The sequence below is a fragment of the Syngnathus typhle genome, linkage group LG21 (genome assembly GCF_033458585.1).
Source record: "Syngnathus typhle isolate RoL2023-S1 ecotype Sweden linkage group LG21, RoL_Styp_1.0, whole genome shotgun sequence".
NCBI classification, from domain to species: Eukaryota; Metazoa; Chordata; class Actinopteri; order Syngnathiformes; family Syngnathidae; genus Syngnathus; species Syngnathus typhle.
The window spans coordinates 5,487,349-5,501,962 of NC_083758.1; the positions used below are offsets into that span (position 1 = coordinate 5,487,349).

The window sequence follows — 14,614 nt, forward strand, 5'->3', positions numbered from 1 at the left end:
CACAGCATGACTCAGTCAAAAACAACAGATCCCAATAATAAATGTTCCTCTTTGATCTTCCGCCTATTTCGGTTAGATTTAAAACATGGCGTGGCTAGAGAGGCGACGCCAACAGAACCTTTTGTGCCGCGGCTCCACAGAAGTCCCCCTTTTTCTTCTAATGTGCGCTAATTGCCGCCGGAGACAAAAAAGTCGAACCGGTGCACGGCTGAGAGATCAAACTGGAGCGGGAAACTCCCTGTGATCAGGCCGCGATTCACCCATGCCAGGGGATCTCTTACGTAAATGGGTCAGGGGTCGAAAAAAGTGACCCGGTTCTACGTGGAGGCAGACGGATCAACCAATCAGTGCAATCGATAAGCAATAGCGTAGCATCAAGATTAGCTCGTTTACGCTCAAAGCCAAAAAGTAAACAGAGCTGCAAAATAAAAAAAGATTTGAGACGAGACTACAACCGATTGGATCACCGCTGGCACGTTTTCGGGAAGGCGTAGCATCTTGATAATATCAAACAAAAGATGTTTTATTGTTTTGTCTTTGCCAAGTAGACTTCAGTTACATGCTAGAAGTCAAATGGCAAGCATGACGTCCATCTGGGCCAGAAATGAGATATGAAAATATGAAATAAAAAGCTTTCGACTCAAGCCGAGGAGCCGATTAAGATGTCAAGAATACACAAGGCGATCAAAGGAATGCCTGTAATGATAGCAAGCATTAAATAATCCAAGCCCAATCTTGAGCATGTTTTTGGCTGTGAGGACCCAAATTTGATCAAATGGTCTTTTGGGTTCCAAGTCATGAACAGTAAATAAATCCAAGACTAATTGACATGAGTTTGTAATTACGTGTAAATGATACAAGATGCTAACAAAGCAGCCAAAAATAACAAACACCACTGTGTTTCTTGCACAATCATGAAATAAATGAATCAAAACACACAACCTTCACTTGAGGCTCATGCTAAATAGAACAGAAAAGAAAAATGCTAACGCCGCAATTATGCTAACTCTGTTGTTGTTTTACGCCTGGGCGGACAACCCAATGTCATTCTGGTACTAGGAAAAACTAAATAATGATAAATCTTCTTGGGAATGAGGAGCTATTGCGTAATCAAGGCACACTCCGTTTGGTTTTCGTTCTTAGCGAGTCCATTTTTGAGGAGGAAATATCTCACTGGTGTCAATTCGGGTCACATTAATTTTCATTTTCTATCCAAACTACACATCTGTTGGCGTTACTGTAGTACTACTACTTCATCGGTGATGCTACGTGGCGGGAATGTAGGTGTGTCTGGAGTACTTAACTTGCCCTAAACGATAAATAAGGGTGGAGGGAATAGTCTGGGAAAAATGTGGGCTAAATTCTCTGATATTATTAGGAAAGCGGATGAAGATATTATTGTTAGTAATAATTTCCCAAGGCACCCAAGTTTCTATTTGAATAGGAATTACCTCATGTTTACAAGGTGCCATATTGAGCATGGTGCCAGTTTGGATGATAAATATGTTATTTCATCTTGTGAATCCGCTTCAAATGTTTCCATAGCAACGTTGTGTTTTGATTGTGGGAGGACGGTACAGTAAGATTGCAAGGAAGACATGATTCTGTATCTATATAAACACTTTTTTTTAAATTTGAGTTTGTTTTAAGATGACTAAAGATTGAGTCGATTATAAATAAAGCACACGTTTTACTTTTGAAAGAACGCAGACGGGCTTTCGAGCTGTTTCTGCATCGAGGAGGGAAGGGGCAGGTGCGGTAGGCACCCATAGCCCCCCCTCGCTCTGCACGTCCCTGGTTTTAGACTCCGCCCACTCTCTTTTTAAACCTGCAATGTCACCGAAAGGCGCTCAGAGAACTTGATCTTGACCACTTGAATTCAACAGCAGCAGCAGAAGCACCTGAGTCACACTCAAAGAAGGTAAGACATCAAATAGGATTTGGAAAATGAGCTGACATTGAATTTCTTTTGCAAACTTCCATGCACTTTTTTTTTTCCCCCTTGACTAATCATCTTTTCTCCTCCCCCTCAGATTTGCACTTTTCCCTACCAAGCCTGGACAGTTCAACCAGTCATCAACTTTTTTAATTAGCTTTTTGTATTTTTGCACTTTATCCCACTTTTTTTTCTTTTTGGGGATATTAACGTCACTGAATCAGTGCAATATCACCCAAGCCACTTTCAACTCTGCCTCCATCTCACCAGAGCGGGTGAAGCGACAACCTTAGCCCGGAGATGGGCTCCCCTCTCCCACTTACGTTATGTTGCATCAGCCTGGTGTGCTTCCAGTTGCTGTTTGCAGAGGAGCTCTTCAGGTAAGAAGACATGTTTCCCGGCTTCTCATTGGTGGAGAAACATCTCTTAATTAAACATCCTACAACTGTATCACATTTTGTGCATTCATTAATTTGACTTGTTTCCCTGAAATTCCTGACAAAACATATAAATCTTTTTTTTTTTTTTGCTTAACATTTGAACTGTTGTTGTTCAAGCTAGACAAAGTGAAACACTGTTTTATCAAGTTCTTTTGTGTAGTAGGGCAGATACTGTACCTACAGATAGCCGAGACTGCAAGGTCAAAGCATTCTATCTGCTAAAAACTCCAAATATATGAAAAAGAAAATGTCACTACAATTCATTTAAAAACGTGAATGGGATTTTTCTTTTCAAATCAGCAAATATCTGAGGAAATCGGCGACCAATCCAGGGTGTCGTCTGCCCTGCGTGGGCGGATAACACAATTGTTTTAAACACACGCCAACACTTACCGGAACTCAAATGAGACCAACTAATCTTATTTTATACACTTTTACAGTATTAAATTAAAAAAAAAAAAATGGTGAGACCTGTTGCTTTTCTATCTGTAAACCCGTTTGAATACACAAACACAATTGTGTGATGATGCAGGGAGGAATGCTGACGAGTCAGTGTGTGACTGCCCTCTACTGGAGAGTGTAGGATTTGCACGAGCTTCTCTCTGGATGTTACAAATGTCTAAGGAGGAGCTGGGAACTATTAGCGTTGTTCCCAGCTCAAGGGGGTGTCTGCAGAGTTTCATGCAGACTAACCTATGATCATTTTTATAAAGTTAACAGTGCATATAATTACAGTCCCCCCCCCCACACACCTCTCATAAATATCCTGCCTGGCTTTCATTAGGGTAGCACATTGTCCCACGAAGCACATTCTGTTCTGTTCAAACGCAGACTGATAATGACAAGGGATGTCTTCATCCTTTTTTTTTTTTTTTTTAACACGATGCACAGATGCTGAGCATGCCTGAGCTCGGACGTCTGCGCCTCGGTGTTGTGCCGGGTTTGTCCTGATAAGGACACGAGGCAAAACAAAAAGGTGTTGGGGGGGTGTGGGGGGTTGTACTTGGAGAAATAGCAATGTCACTTTACATAATATGGATGAGAAAAGGCAAAGTTAAATATGGCTTTCGAGAAGAGCAACAGATTAAATTCCTGAATTTTTGAGTTCCTGAAGCCAGTAGCTTCAAAACAGAAGGTTACAATCATGCCCCCCCACCAAAAAAAAATGATATGGCCATTCATTTGATATTTTTCACACAGCATTTGGAACAGTGGTTCACATGACGGATACTCTTGACTAAATATTTACTCGAGGAACAGAGTAATGAATGACACGGACTGGCTTGTTGAAATTGGCTGTCGCAATTGACCCGGCCGGCACGTGCCTTTCGTCTCTTTCCGTTTTATTTGTCTTCTGCCGGTTATGATTTTGTTAAGGATAGATGATTAATGTCAGGATGTTAAATCCCTATATGAATGCCTCTACGGGGGCCGTCAAACTGTACCCGAGCTTAAAGTCGAGGTAGGGGAAAAAAAAAACTGGTGGGAGAATTCCGATGTGGATTAATGGCTGAAACCTAAATCCCCTCAATTTACAAAGATCCTGAAAGAGCAGATTTCCGCTCAACAACGCAGAAAGATTCAGTTGGCAGCATTATACATGAACGCAACACCACAAATAGTCATCCCCTTTTTCTTTTTTTTTTTAACTTCACCTTCATAATGTGCACTGACCGCTGAGTCATTGTCCTCCATGAACCAGGAAGTAGTCAAAACAGGAAGTAGCCTAGACAGAAATTGAACAAATGAAGACCACATTTGAAATAAATGCCTCTTTTTTTTTTTTACTTAAGAATATTTTTTGTTAAACTGGTCTTGGTCGAGTCAAGTTATGCCATTTTATCAAACAGCAGGCTTGAATAAATAAACACTTGAATAAATAAATGCCACATCTTGACCCTTGAATAAATAAACACCACCAATTTGCCTTAATGGAGGTATAATTGAAAATTTGTATTAGACACTTGAATAAATTAACGCCACACCTCAAACAAATACTTTTTTTTAACCTGATTACAATCATTTAATTATCGTCCTCCATTAGAGATGGGTAGATAAACAGAATTAGTGTACATACTGTATTAAAATGCAAAATAAATCTCGTTATGAAAGCTAGGCCGCTCATTAGACGAGTATTTCAAACTAACCTTTCCCAACTCTTTCCCCCGGGGATTACAAATTATTGCCGGCCATTAACACTAACCTTTGTTAATATTCAAACAATAGAAATCAATGCGGTAAAATTAGATGGAAGCTTTGTCTTTCTTGTCCCCAATGGACAGTACATATGGGTCGATTTGACCTACATTATGAAAAAGAAGCTTTTAAAAGGGTCAATTTGACCCAACATACTATAGGAGGGTGGGTCAAGTCGACCTGCAATATAACATGGAGGTTAACGTTATCAGTGGGTCAATTTGACCCACAATATAAAAAGGACAAATGCCAAATTAGAGCATGGTGTCTATCAGAGGGTGGCCGATCTCTATGAATGTATATTTTCTTTTTTTTTTATTAATTACAGAAGAAACATTATAAGTATTCCAAATGACCCACGACAAAAGGGTTTAAAATAGATCCATTTTCCAGTGACGCGGTTATGGCTCAGCGGCTTCGTCTTGGAAACATCGCGGTCAAGTTGCCGTAATTATTTAGTCAGCCTGTGCCACCGTCGTTATAAACGGCTAAAATAAACGTTGACAGCTTCACGCGTCAACGTGGAATCCACACGGCCGCAGGAGAATCGTGATGTCTGTCACGTCGTCCCAAGTGGAATTTTTTAAAACTTTCAAATGCGCATGTCCTTCTCTGAGGATGCGGTTTTTTTGGTCATTTTAGGGAGTCCTCACTATTTTTATTTTTTCCCTCGTCATCATTCATCGGCTGCCAGGAAACGGTACACTGCTGGATCTACTGGTCCCAATGTGCTGCACAAACATGGAAGGTGGACAGAAAAAAAAGAAAAAAGTGAAACGCTTCCACTGTGTTTGTCAAACAGCGAACAGATGGCAGGAACTTGTTTACCGAATCGCTCGAACATTGGAACAGGTTAATTAGCCTGATGTTCATTCGCCGAAACGCTAAGAGCTCAGGCATGTTATAAATACCCATAAAAATATTCGGGTAAAGCCATTTTCAAGAAATCTCTCGGGATTAGAGTCATTAGATGAACCCGGGGACGACGGAAAAACATCTTCATTGGTTTCAAAAGCATTTATCTTCCTCTTTGTGATTTGGATTATGATTTTACTGACTACATTTCTCTTCTCTCCTCAGCTTGGACCATCTCAACAAGCTAATCCTCTCCGAAGAGGATCTAACGTTGGTTCCTGGGGCCCAAACCGACGTCGGCAGTTCCTTCATGAAATGGCCCCTCAGGCACCAGAAGCTTTCTAAGGCGAGAAGAAGCAACCCCAGTTTGGCATGGGCTAGACCCGCCGAGCGTTTGGGGTTCCGCGGGAGTCCGCCGAGGGCCCGTCGCCACGCCCACCCTGGCACCCGGGCCCACCACTACCCCCACCATGTCCAGCTGATGCGAGTGGGTTGTGTCCTGGGAACCTGCCAAGTACAGAACCTCAGTCACAGGCTTTATCAGCTTATCGGCCAGAGCGGCAGAGAGGACTCGTCGCCTATTAATCCAAGGAGCCCCCATAGTTACGGATGAGTGACCCCACTCGGCCCCCACTCCCCAGAAATCTATATCTTTCAATGTATTAGTCTGATATTACAGAACGCATCACCTGGATCACTGCTGTGCCTCTTTACTTTTCAAGCTAATTGTTCAATTTAGCATCACGCAGTTTGAGTGACCCACCACCCTGATAACATTTGCCTTTTTTCATCCACGGACAACCTAAGCAACCTCAGTCGGACTCCTAATGTAAGGACAAAAGATTGTCTTCGGCTCAATCCTGTGCCTCGCTGATCAGTTTTGATTCAGCCTTAAGATAGTTTTAAGATATGAGATATACTCAAAACGAATTTTCGTTAAAACAGATGTAATGCCACTCCAGTGACATGGGTGGCGGTAATGAGTATTGCAAAACAGTGGAGTTGGCGACAGAAGAAATCGGAGCGTGTTAAAGTGAGAAAATGATGGGTGGAAATTCAGATACAGACAAAATAAATCCAATACAAAACTAATGAATTCCAAAAATATATATCCTCATTTATGCTTGCAATTAAATTTATGACACAGGTCATAATACGGCCCAGAATCAAAAACTTTGATTCGTATTCCGCACGTAGCACAGTGTGGAAATATTAGTCCCTTTCCCATGACTCCTAAGTTCTCCCCACAAGTCAGGACTTTGTGGTTGACGGCAGTTTATTAAGCCTGACCTAATCTTTGCAGTCATATGCAGCAACAGCGGGGATTTGCTTTCAAAAATAAATATGAGCAGAACATGTGCCTACCACACACTTTTACACAAGGCTCCAATTCAAATGCAGTGTTTCACAAATTACCTGGCAATACTTGACAAACGGAGGGATTTACTGTACAGGTTCAGATTTTTCTTTTTCTTCTTCAATCCGGCACCAATATTCTCTAACCGATTTAATCTGGATACATTTCCCAAGGTTGTCTTTGGGCTCATGAGGAAACAGGGTAATACTCCCCCGGTTCACTAGTTTTAAGTCTAATCTGCTCAAAGGCTTGCTTAAGGTGAAACATGACAATCTGTCAGGTGTAATTGAGTTAATCGATGTCCCATGATAGATTGTTATTAAACTGGCTTTTGGGAACACCGGCAACCCTTTTGGTGGATCTCTGGAAACTGTTGCGCAGTGTGTGTGTGAGCATGTGTGTTTGTGTTATTTCTTATCTCATGTTTGAATAGCGTCACAGATCATTGTGCGAGGATTTTTTTTGTTGTTGTCGCTTTTGTGACGTCGGCAACTGTGTCACGTCTGGTGTGCGCTCTCTTTCTCTCTCTTCTGAAAATACTCGCGTCTGGATTGTGAACGCTTTATCACAAATGTAGTTTTTTGTAAATGTCCCGATTGACAGTCAGCGCACTCCAAGTAGCGACGGGTTTGACTGTGAAATGCCGTATGTAAATAAACGCTTTCAAATTATTTAAGTGACGTATTTAAATTATATTTATGTGTTCATACGCGTTTGTCGCCAAAGAGTTTTTTTTGGGTGTATTCTTGTTTTCGCCTTAAAAACCTGATACGATGATAGAAATGTACAATGTTCACTATGGTGTGTAAAATAAAGAGCTATATTGTACTGCACAGAGTGTTGATCTGTATTGGGGGCCAAGACAAATAATAATTAACATTTAATTCAGGATGCTTTGAGTAAAGTACCACTTTCCTAAATCAATGACTCCATTGCATAAGAAGGGAGGAGAGACCATTGCCCTGATGTGGGGGTCAATACAAATAGCAAATAGACATCAGTGATTTCTTAATGGGGGTCAATGAAACGTCAGATCAGAAGACATCAGCTGACCTCAGCCACCTTTGGTAAAGCTTGTACGACTTGGAAGAGTTAATGAGTGACAGTGGCTTCGGTCAACAACGGTACCGGCCCGCGTACAATTATCGACCACAACGCATTTTCAAGGCGAGGTTGAGATTGGTCTTTCACTTGAGGATGTTCAGAACGTGTCTCGCCATCCGTGTTAACTGGTTATAGAGGTCATACTAAGCGGTTTGCCGATTTGACCGAAAATTACAAACTCTATAGAAAATAGGACCATGAGGACTCAAATGAGAATGACTCAGCCACTCACTTGGAACGCAAAAATTTGATCATGTTTCACAAATGCCTGCTTTTCACAGGGTGACTAAATTTCCTCTCATCTACTGTCAAAATATATTATAGTCCCTTAATAAAATAAAATAGTCCCTCAATTTACACGTGACTCAATTTACAACTTTTGGGCCATTACTATGTCAAATGATTTCTTTTATTCTGAGTTGCAAGTCCGCGATAAATGATATCCGCTAAGTACGGTCACCAACAAGAAGTACTGGGCAGGCTAACGAGTTAGCAGAAAGATGCTAATTCGCGATCATGCTACCGTGTTTTTCCATGCAAAATGACTAAGTGTGTTGGGCAGGATGGCTGAATGCGATGCGCGATTGACAACAAACAAGAAGAAAGGTGTGATTTCAAGTTTTATTTCGAGGGAGATTTTCTTCAAAAATTGGTTTATCCATGCATAATGCACACCCCAGATTTTAGGACAATAAATTAGTCAATTTTTGCGCATTATGCATGGAAAAACACGGTAACATGTGAAAACGGACTTCTAAAGGAATGTAAACGAACATTTGGAGCAATACTACATTGTCCTAAAGGTTAGACACATGTTTCCTCAATTTAGAAGTTTTATTTTGACTTTTAAATGTTTTTTTTAATTTGGAAAAAAAAAAATCCGCGATGTAGTGAAGCCGCGATAAACGAAACGCGAAGTAGCGAGGGATCGCTGTAATTCTAGCAAAAAGTGAAGAATTCTTCATGAATGGTTATATCAACCGATAATATGTCTATTTTTCATTTCATATTTTTTTCCGCACGTGCATAACATTCAAATAAAATGCAATGTTTTAAGAAGAAATATTAAATTGACTTAAATCTCCGTCTTTCCCCCATCAAAAGGATTAAACGCAAGCATCAAATAATATCTTTCAACTCACGTGACGTAGTTTGTCGTTCGCGTTTTCAAACTTGCTCGCACTTGAACGATAAAAGAGATGTAACGAAGGTGGAGCGATTTTTTAAGAAACCGACCCAAAAAAAAAAATGAGTGGCGATATTTGATTTGGATACGCTCGAAAAGCATTTTCTAACCGAGCTACATTTTTAATTACGTTTGGGCTCTATCGTTGAACGTAGGTTTTAGGGTTCATCGAGGCCAAAACATCGTACTTGTCTTTTTCAACACACGGCAAAGCAAGTATGTATAACGTGCGTTTTTCTCTTCAACCTGGGTATAATTACCTATATTTACATTTTAAATCTTATACAAGCGAGTTCAAGCTACTAATTATGCACCATAAAGTGTCCATAACCGTGAATAATCTTCTCAACTGTATTTGTGTCCTGTTTTAATTGTTTTTCTAAATCAAAATGGTTGCTACTGATGTAAATTAGGAAGACAAAAGACAGAACAAGAAATCTTTCTAAAGGAATGGTTTTGGGATGTGAATTTGGTCCATAAATTTATCGATATGCGTACCTGTAATTGGGTGGCAACCAGTCAACCGTGTACCTATCCCAAGTCGAAATCCGGGATCGGTTAGGACAAGCACTATCGATAAAAAGACAAAAAAAAATACAAAATGTGGGAGACCAGAGGTAGAAGAAGTAACATCAGAGATATCTGGATATGCCTTTAAAGTGCTATGATATTTCACTGAGCCATATTGCATCATTGCGGTTTATTATGGAGACCATCCCAACTGACATTATAAAGCACTGGCGACAAACAGCTTAAGAGCCGTAGAAAATAAATGGTGGGGGCCATAGAACTATTTTGACGTTTTGCATTGTAAAATAGATGGTAGGGTTTGTTAACTATTCTGAGAGTGTGACATTTGTAAGGCAAGGTAGCTTAATATAGCACATTTCACACACAAGGTTACGATTACTGAATATAATTAAAAGATCAACTTTTTGTGGGGGTATAAATTATTCAGAAATTATGATTGAGAAAATAATTGGTTCGATTAGACAATTGAGTCGATTGTGACGTTAATAAAACACTGCATTGGAATGTCTTTAGAATTTAGATTTTGTTTTAAACGATCGCGGTGTGACATGGATTATGACCTCCGTTATTGTCATCGATGTCTCTCCTAGAATGTTCCAGAAGGTGCAGAATAAGGGAGCTTGTAGCATCCAAATGGAGGAAACCAAAAGGTCATCCCCGGCACGGTCCAGGATCAACATGTTCTCCCTGTCCAATTCAAAGAAAGTGGACAATACCGAAACCCAGCGTCTGACCCAACTCCCGCGCCAGGCCGCTGTCAACTTAGAGTTCGTCGATCTGTCTTACACCGTCCGGGAGGGGCACTGTTGTAGGAAGGGAGGTACGGTGGGCTCCCGGTAACAAGTGACATCATGACTCTACCCTAATTCAGATCAGAAAATTCTTCTTATTTCTCCTCATCAGGTTACAAAACTCTCCTAAGTAGTCTCTACGGACAATTTAACAGTAAAGAGCTTATCGGCATCATGGGACCCTCTGGAGCTGGAAAGTCCACCATGATGAATGTCCTAGCAGGATACAGGTAAAAAAAAAAAAACACCACGGTCCATAAATCCCATAAAGATTTATTTTTGTTAACAATAATCTGGATTGCAGGGAGACTGGCATGAAGGGCAAAATCTTGGTGAACGGTCACCCGAGGGACTTGGCCAAATTCCAGAAGATGTCATGCTACATCATGCAAAATGACGTACTGATGCCTCATCTCTCGATAAAGGAGGCCATGATGGTAAACTAATATAAAAAAAATACAATCAAAATCTTTCTTGATCACTTTTACCCTCTGGTTTTAGGTGGCTGCCAATCTTAAACTCAATGAACCCATCCACGTCAAAAAGAAGATTGTAAGTCCCCCCCCCCCCCCCCCCTGAGTTCATAGTTTCCGATTTAACGTCAGAATGATAATGATCTCATGACTGTGTCACAGGTGACCGAGGTACTGACTGCTTTGGGTCTTGTAACCTGCTCTAAAACCCGAACCGACAATCTCTCGGGGGGCCAGTCTAAAAGACTGGCCATTGCTCTCGAGCTGGTCAACAATCCTCCCGTCATGTTCTTTGATGAACCCATCAGGTAGGACACCGCACTTGGCGTCATTTTGTTTTAGTTCGATTTCATGAGGTAGGGGCCTTGCGGGGTAGGACCTTGTGGGGTAACAAAGAGTTCAAAAGAGAATTTGAAACAGTCCCGAGAACTGTCTGTGACCGGCAGCAGCGTATTTAACAAGTCAGACGGACTGGAAAACATTTCAATTTAGCACATTCTGTCCAAATTTGATCAAAACCATAAAAAAAAAAAAACCAAAATCAGAACATCTACAAAGAGAGATAGCTGCCTCCAAGTCAGTCTTTTTCGAAGTTGTTCCAGGAAAAAGGAGCAGCAAACCAAGTTCTGTAATGACCCTCGGGAAAGGCAGTAAAACAATACCGTGAGAACAAAACTGACGGATCCCTCTGACTAACCAAGGTCAGGAGGTAGGAAGGCAGAAGACCAAGAACTGCTTAGCTACAGAAACAATATGGTGGTCTTGACCGAGAAATTCTGAATGACGACTATGTTTATGTTTGTCCAGATGGAAAACCGACGGTATGTAACATAATCCTAATCCCGTTTGTTTTTCACCCCCAACCACATCAGCGGTTTGGACAGTGCGACATCTATCCAGGTTATCTCCCTCCTGAAGTGTCTGGCTAATGGAGGACGGACAATCATCTGCACCATTCATCAACCCAGTGGCAACCTCTTTCAGATGTTTGACATGGTAAATTCCAGTACCTACGATAGCAGATTGGATTTGTAGTCTTAGAGACTTGAAATTAGACTCAGGACTACGGAGATCAGGCCTTGTGGTTTGGTGAGTCTAATAACTGGATTTGGATCTAACGGCGGTTATTTTTGTGTTCTTTTCCCATTAGCTGTACATCCTGAGTCAAGGTCAATGCATTTACAAAGGCACAGTCCCCCACCTCATCCCTCACCTGAACAACCTCAACCTTCATTGCCCGAGGTACCACAATCCAGCGGATTTCAGTGAGTACTGAACGCCTTCTTCCATTTGACCTAAGAATGCGTCTGGTTTTATCGTCAGTTCCTGACCCTTCGTTAATCCTTATCCCATCAGTCATTGAGGTGGCTACAGGAACACATGGGGACATGCAGGCCGTGTTGTTTGAAGCTACTCACGGCAGCCAGTGCTGCGAGGAGAGTAAGAAGAGTGCTGGGGATGAAACATGTTCTTGCCCTGCCCAATCCCAACCCAAATCTGTAAGTGATCACGATGCTGTATTTACTTGGATTGAAAATATTCATGGATTTTGTCTTTCTTCAGGAACCGGAACCGCTTGAGACGCAATACTTTGCCACCAGTACAATCAAACAGTTCTTCATCCTCTTTAAACGAAACCTCACGGCCATATGCAGAGATACGGTAAACGAAACACATTTAGGGAAGAACGTAAACATTTCGACTGGATTACGGGATGAACATTTGTGTTATGAAGATGCTGAGCCACCTGAGAGTGATGTCCCACATCATACTCGGAGTCCTCATCGGCCTGCTTTACCTCAACATCGGAAACGACGCGCTGAGTGCATTCAACAACACCGGGTTCCTCTTCTTCTCCATGCTGTTCCTCATGTTTGCCGCCCTGATGCCCACCGTTCTCACCTGTAGGGAATATACGGACTTTGCTGCTTAAGGTGGAAATGACCATTTGTCTTTGCTCCCACAGTTCCTCTGGAAATGGCTGTGTTCATAAGAGAACATATGAACTCCTGGTACAGCCTCCATGCCTACTACATGGCTAAAACATGCGCGGACATACCATTCCAGGTAAGCTAACATTACAGTGATTCCCAAAAATGCGCTACCGGCTAGCATCCACCACCGCTTGAAAACAGTTCAGTTGTATTTAACTTTTGCTTCATCCTTTCCCCGAGCTCAAAACCTGTTCCAGATGATTTTGAAAACACTCTCAATCTATCTCTTCCGCAGATGATCTGTCCAATCCTGTACTGTAGCATAGCATACTGGATGACTAGCCAACCTCCAGAAGCTCTTCGCTTTGTGCTCTTCCTCTGCTTGTCTACGTCCATTGCCCTGGTTGCACAGTCCCTGGGTCTGCTCATAGGGGCAGCATCCCCGTCACCGCAGGTATGCTTATAGTTAATCTCAAAAGAGGTTTCCCCTCTTATAAATGTTTCGGAATAATAACCCGCAGGTCGCCACCTTCGTTGGACCGATCACAGCCATCCCGATAGTCCTCTTCTCTGGCTTCTTTGTGAATTTCCGAACTATTCCTGATTACCTGCAGTGGACCTCTTATGTCTCCTACGTCAGGTACCTTCGTCTTTATTCAGTTATTTGTTGTGTATGTGAAATATTACAACATTCAAAAGTCTTTTTTTACAAAATGATGTCGCTTTAAGGTACGGCTTTGAGGGAGTGCTCCTCTCCATCTACGGGATGAACCGCTCGTATCTGGAGTGTCCAGAGAAGACACAATGCACATTCCAGGACCCCGCAAAAGTCCTGCACTTGCTGGATGTGGAGGATGCAAAGCTCTACGTGGATTTCATTGTCTTGGGGATTTTCTTCATGGTCATCAGGGTTGTTACTTATCTGGTACTGCGCTACAAAGTGAGGGCCTGCCGTTGAGTTTAGGTGTTACATGTTAATACAGTTCACTGGTTGAACCTTGAATTCGAGTTACAGTTCCCATTTATATCTGTTTTATTGGGAATAATTACTGTTTTGTACTATTTTGTTTTTTGGGGGATTGTATATTGATATTCAAATATTAATCATTTGAAAATGATCAAACTTAGTCGAGTCTTTTGAAGATTTTCCACAATCTTGTCTCAGGTCAGTGGTAATAAGATCATTGCCAAGCTAAGTGAGCGTTAGCAAGTTATCATTAGCATGGTAAATGTAATCAAAATGGCCGCAGCACAAGTAATGTCAATTTGGCTTTTCATAGTAATTGTATGGAGTTGGTATGTTAGCATTACCGTGTTAGCACTAGTTAGTCAGTTGCCAAGCTCAAGACTAAAATGCAACTAAATGTGGGACGATTTTGAACGCTCCTACACATTCAACTAGTTTGCTTTCCTTACTCATCTTTTTTTTATCATGCATTCCCTTCCATTAATTTTGTTGACATAACAAAAATTGTGTGATGTTTCTATTTTTATCATACATTCCTTGTCATTTATTTTATTGACATAACAAATCAAAAAAATACAAATAAAAAAGCTTGAATATTATCAATTTCTTGTCTTAACATCTTATCCCAAGGCCTTTTTTTTTTTATCAAAAACTTGAAATAACAAACATTTGTTTTTGTGTGTGTGCAAAACAGGCCAGTGGTTTCAAAAAGGCCGTGTGGTGTTAATGTCAAACATTCTTGAACAGGATTTGCCAAAAGAGTTTGCAGGTCATTAAAACAGTCTATTACACAATATATGTTTTGAAAATCCCTATGAGAATGTGCATGTACTGCAATTAGAGG

General features: G+C 41.2%; 2 protein-coding genes across 2 annotated transcripts; both read left to right on the forward strand.

The window, feature by feature from the left end:
• The first annotated feature begins 1,762 nt into the window (after positions 1-1,762).
• adm2a (adrenomedullin 2a) lies at positions 1,763-7,617 on the forward strand. Its single transcript, XM_061268882.1, has 3 exons — positions 1,763-1,921; positions 2,034-2,316; positions 5,653-7,617. The coding sequence occupies exons 2-3, from the start codon at positions 2,237-2,239 to the stop codon at positions 6,038-6,040; spliced, it is 468 nt and encodes a 155-aa protein (XP_061124866.1). The 5' UTR covers positions 1,763-1,921; positions 2,034-2,236; the 3' UTR covers positions 6,041-7,617.
• Positions 7,618-9,076: 1,459 nt separating this feature from the next.
• Positions 9,077-14,369, forward strand: LOC133145399 (ATP-binding cassette sub-family G member 4-like). Its single transcript, XM_061268879.1, has 15 exons — positions 9,077-9,290; positions 10,196-10,425; positions 10,509-10,626; positions 10,701-10,833; positions 10,898-10,948; positions 11,032-11,177; positions 11,742-11,865; positions 12,020-12,134; positions 12,226-12,368; positions 12,433-12,531; positions 12,605-12,773; positions 12,836-12,936; positions 13,099-13,257; positions 13,325-13,443; positions 13,533-14,369. The coding sequence occupies exons 2-15, from the start codon at positions 10,197-10,199 to the stop codon at positions 13,759-13,761; spliced, it is 1,935 nt and encodes a 644-aa protein (XP_061124863.1). The 5' UTR covers positions 9,077-9,290; position 10,196; the 3' UTR covers positions 13,762-14,369.
• The last annotated feature ends 245 nt before the right edge of the window (positions 14,370-14,614 follow it).

What these genes read in the sequence shown, in the direction of transcription:
- adm2a (XM_061268882.1), top strand. Translation starts at nt 2,237, where the DNA reads ATGGGCTCCCCTCTCCCACTTACGTTATGTTGCATCAGCCTGGTGTGC. An exon ending in TTTGCAGAGGAGCTCTTCAG is followed by an intron (nt 2,317 to 5,652) that starts GTAAGAAGACAT and finishes TTCTCTCCTCAG; the next exon opens with CTTGGACCATCTCAACAAGC.
- LOC133145399 (XM_061268879.1), top strand. Translation starts at nt 10,197, where the DNA reads ATGTTCCAGAAGGTGCAGAATAAGGGAGCTTGTAGCATCCAAATGGAG. An exon ending in CGATAAAGGAGGCCATGATG is followed by an intron (nt 10,834 to 10,897) that starts GTAAACTAATAT and finishes CTCTGGTTTTAG; the next exon opens with GTGGCTGCCAATCTTAAACT. An exon ending in TCTTTCAGATGTTTGACATG is followed by an intron (nt 11,866 to 12,019) that starts GTAAATTCCAGT and finishes TTTTCCCATTAG; the next exon opens with CTGTACATCCTGAGTCAAGG.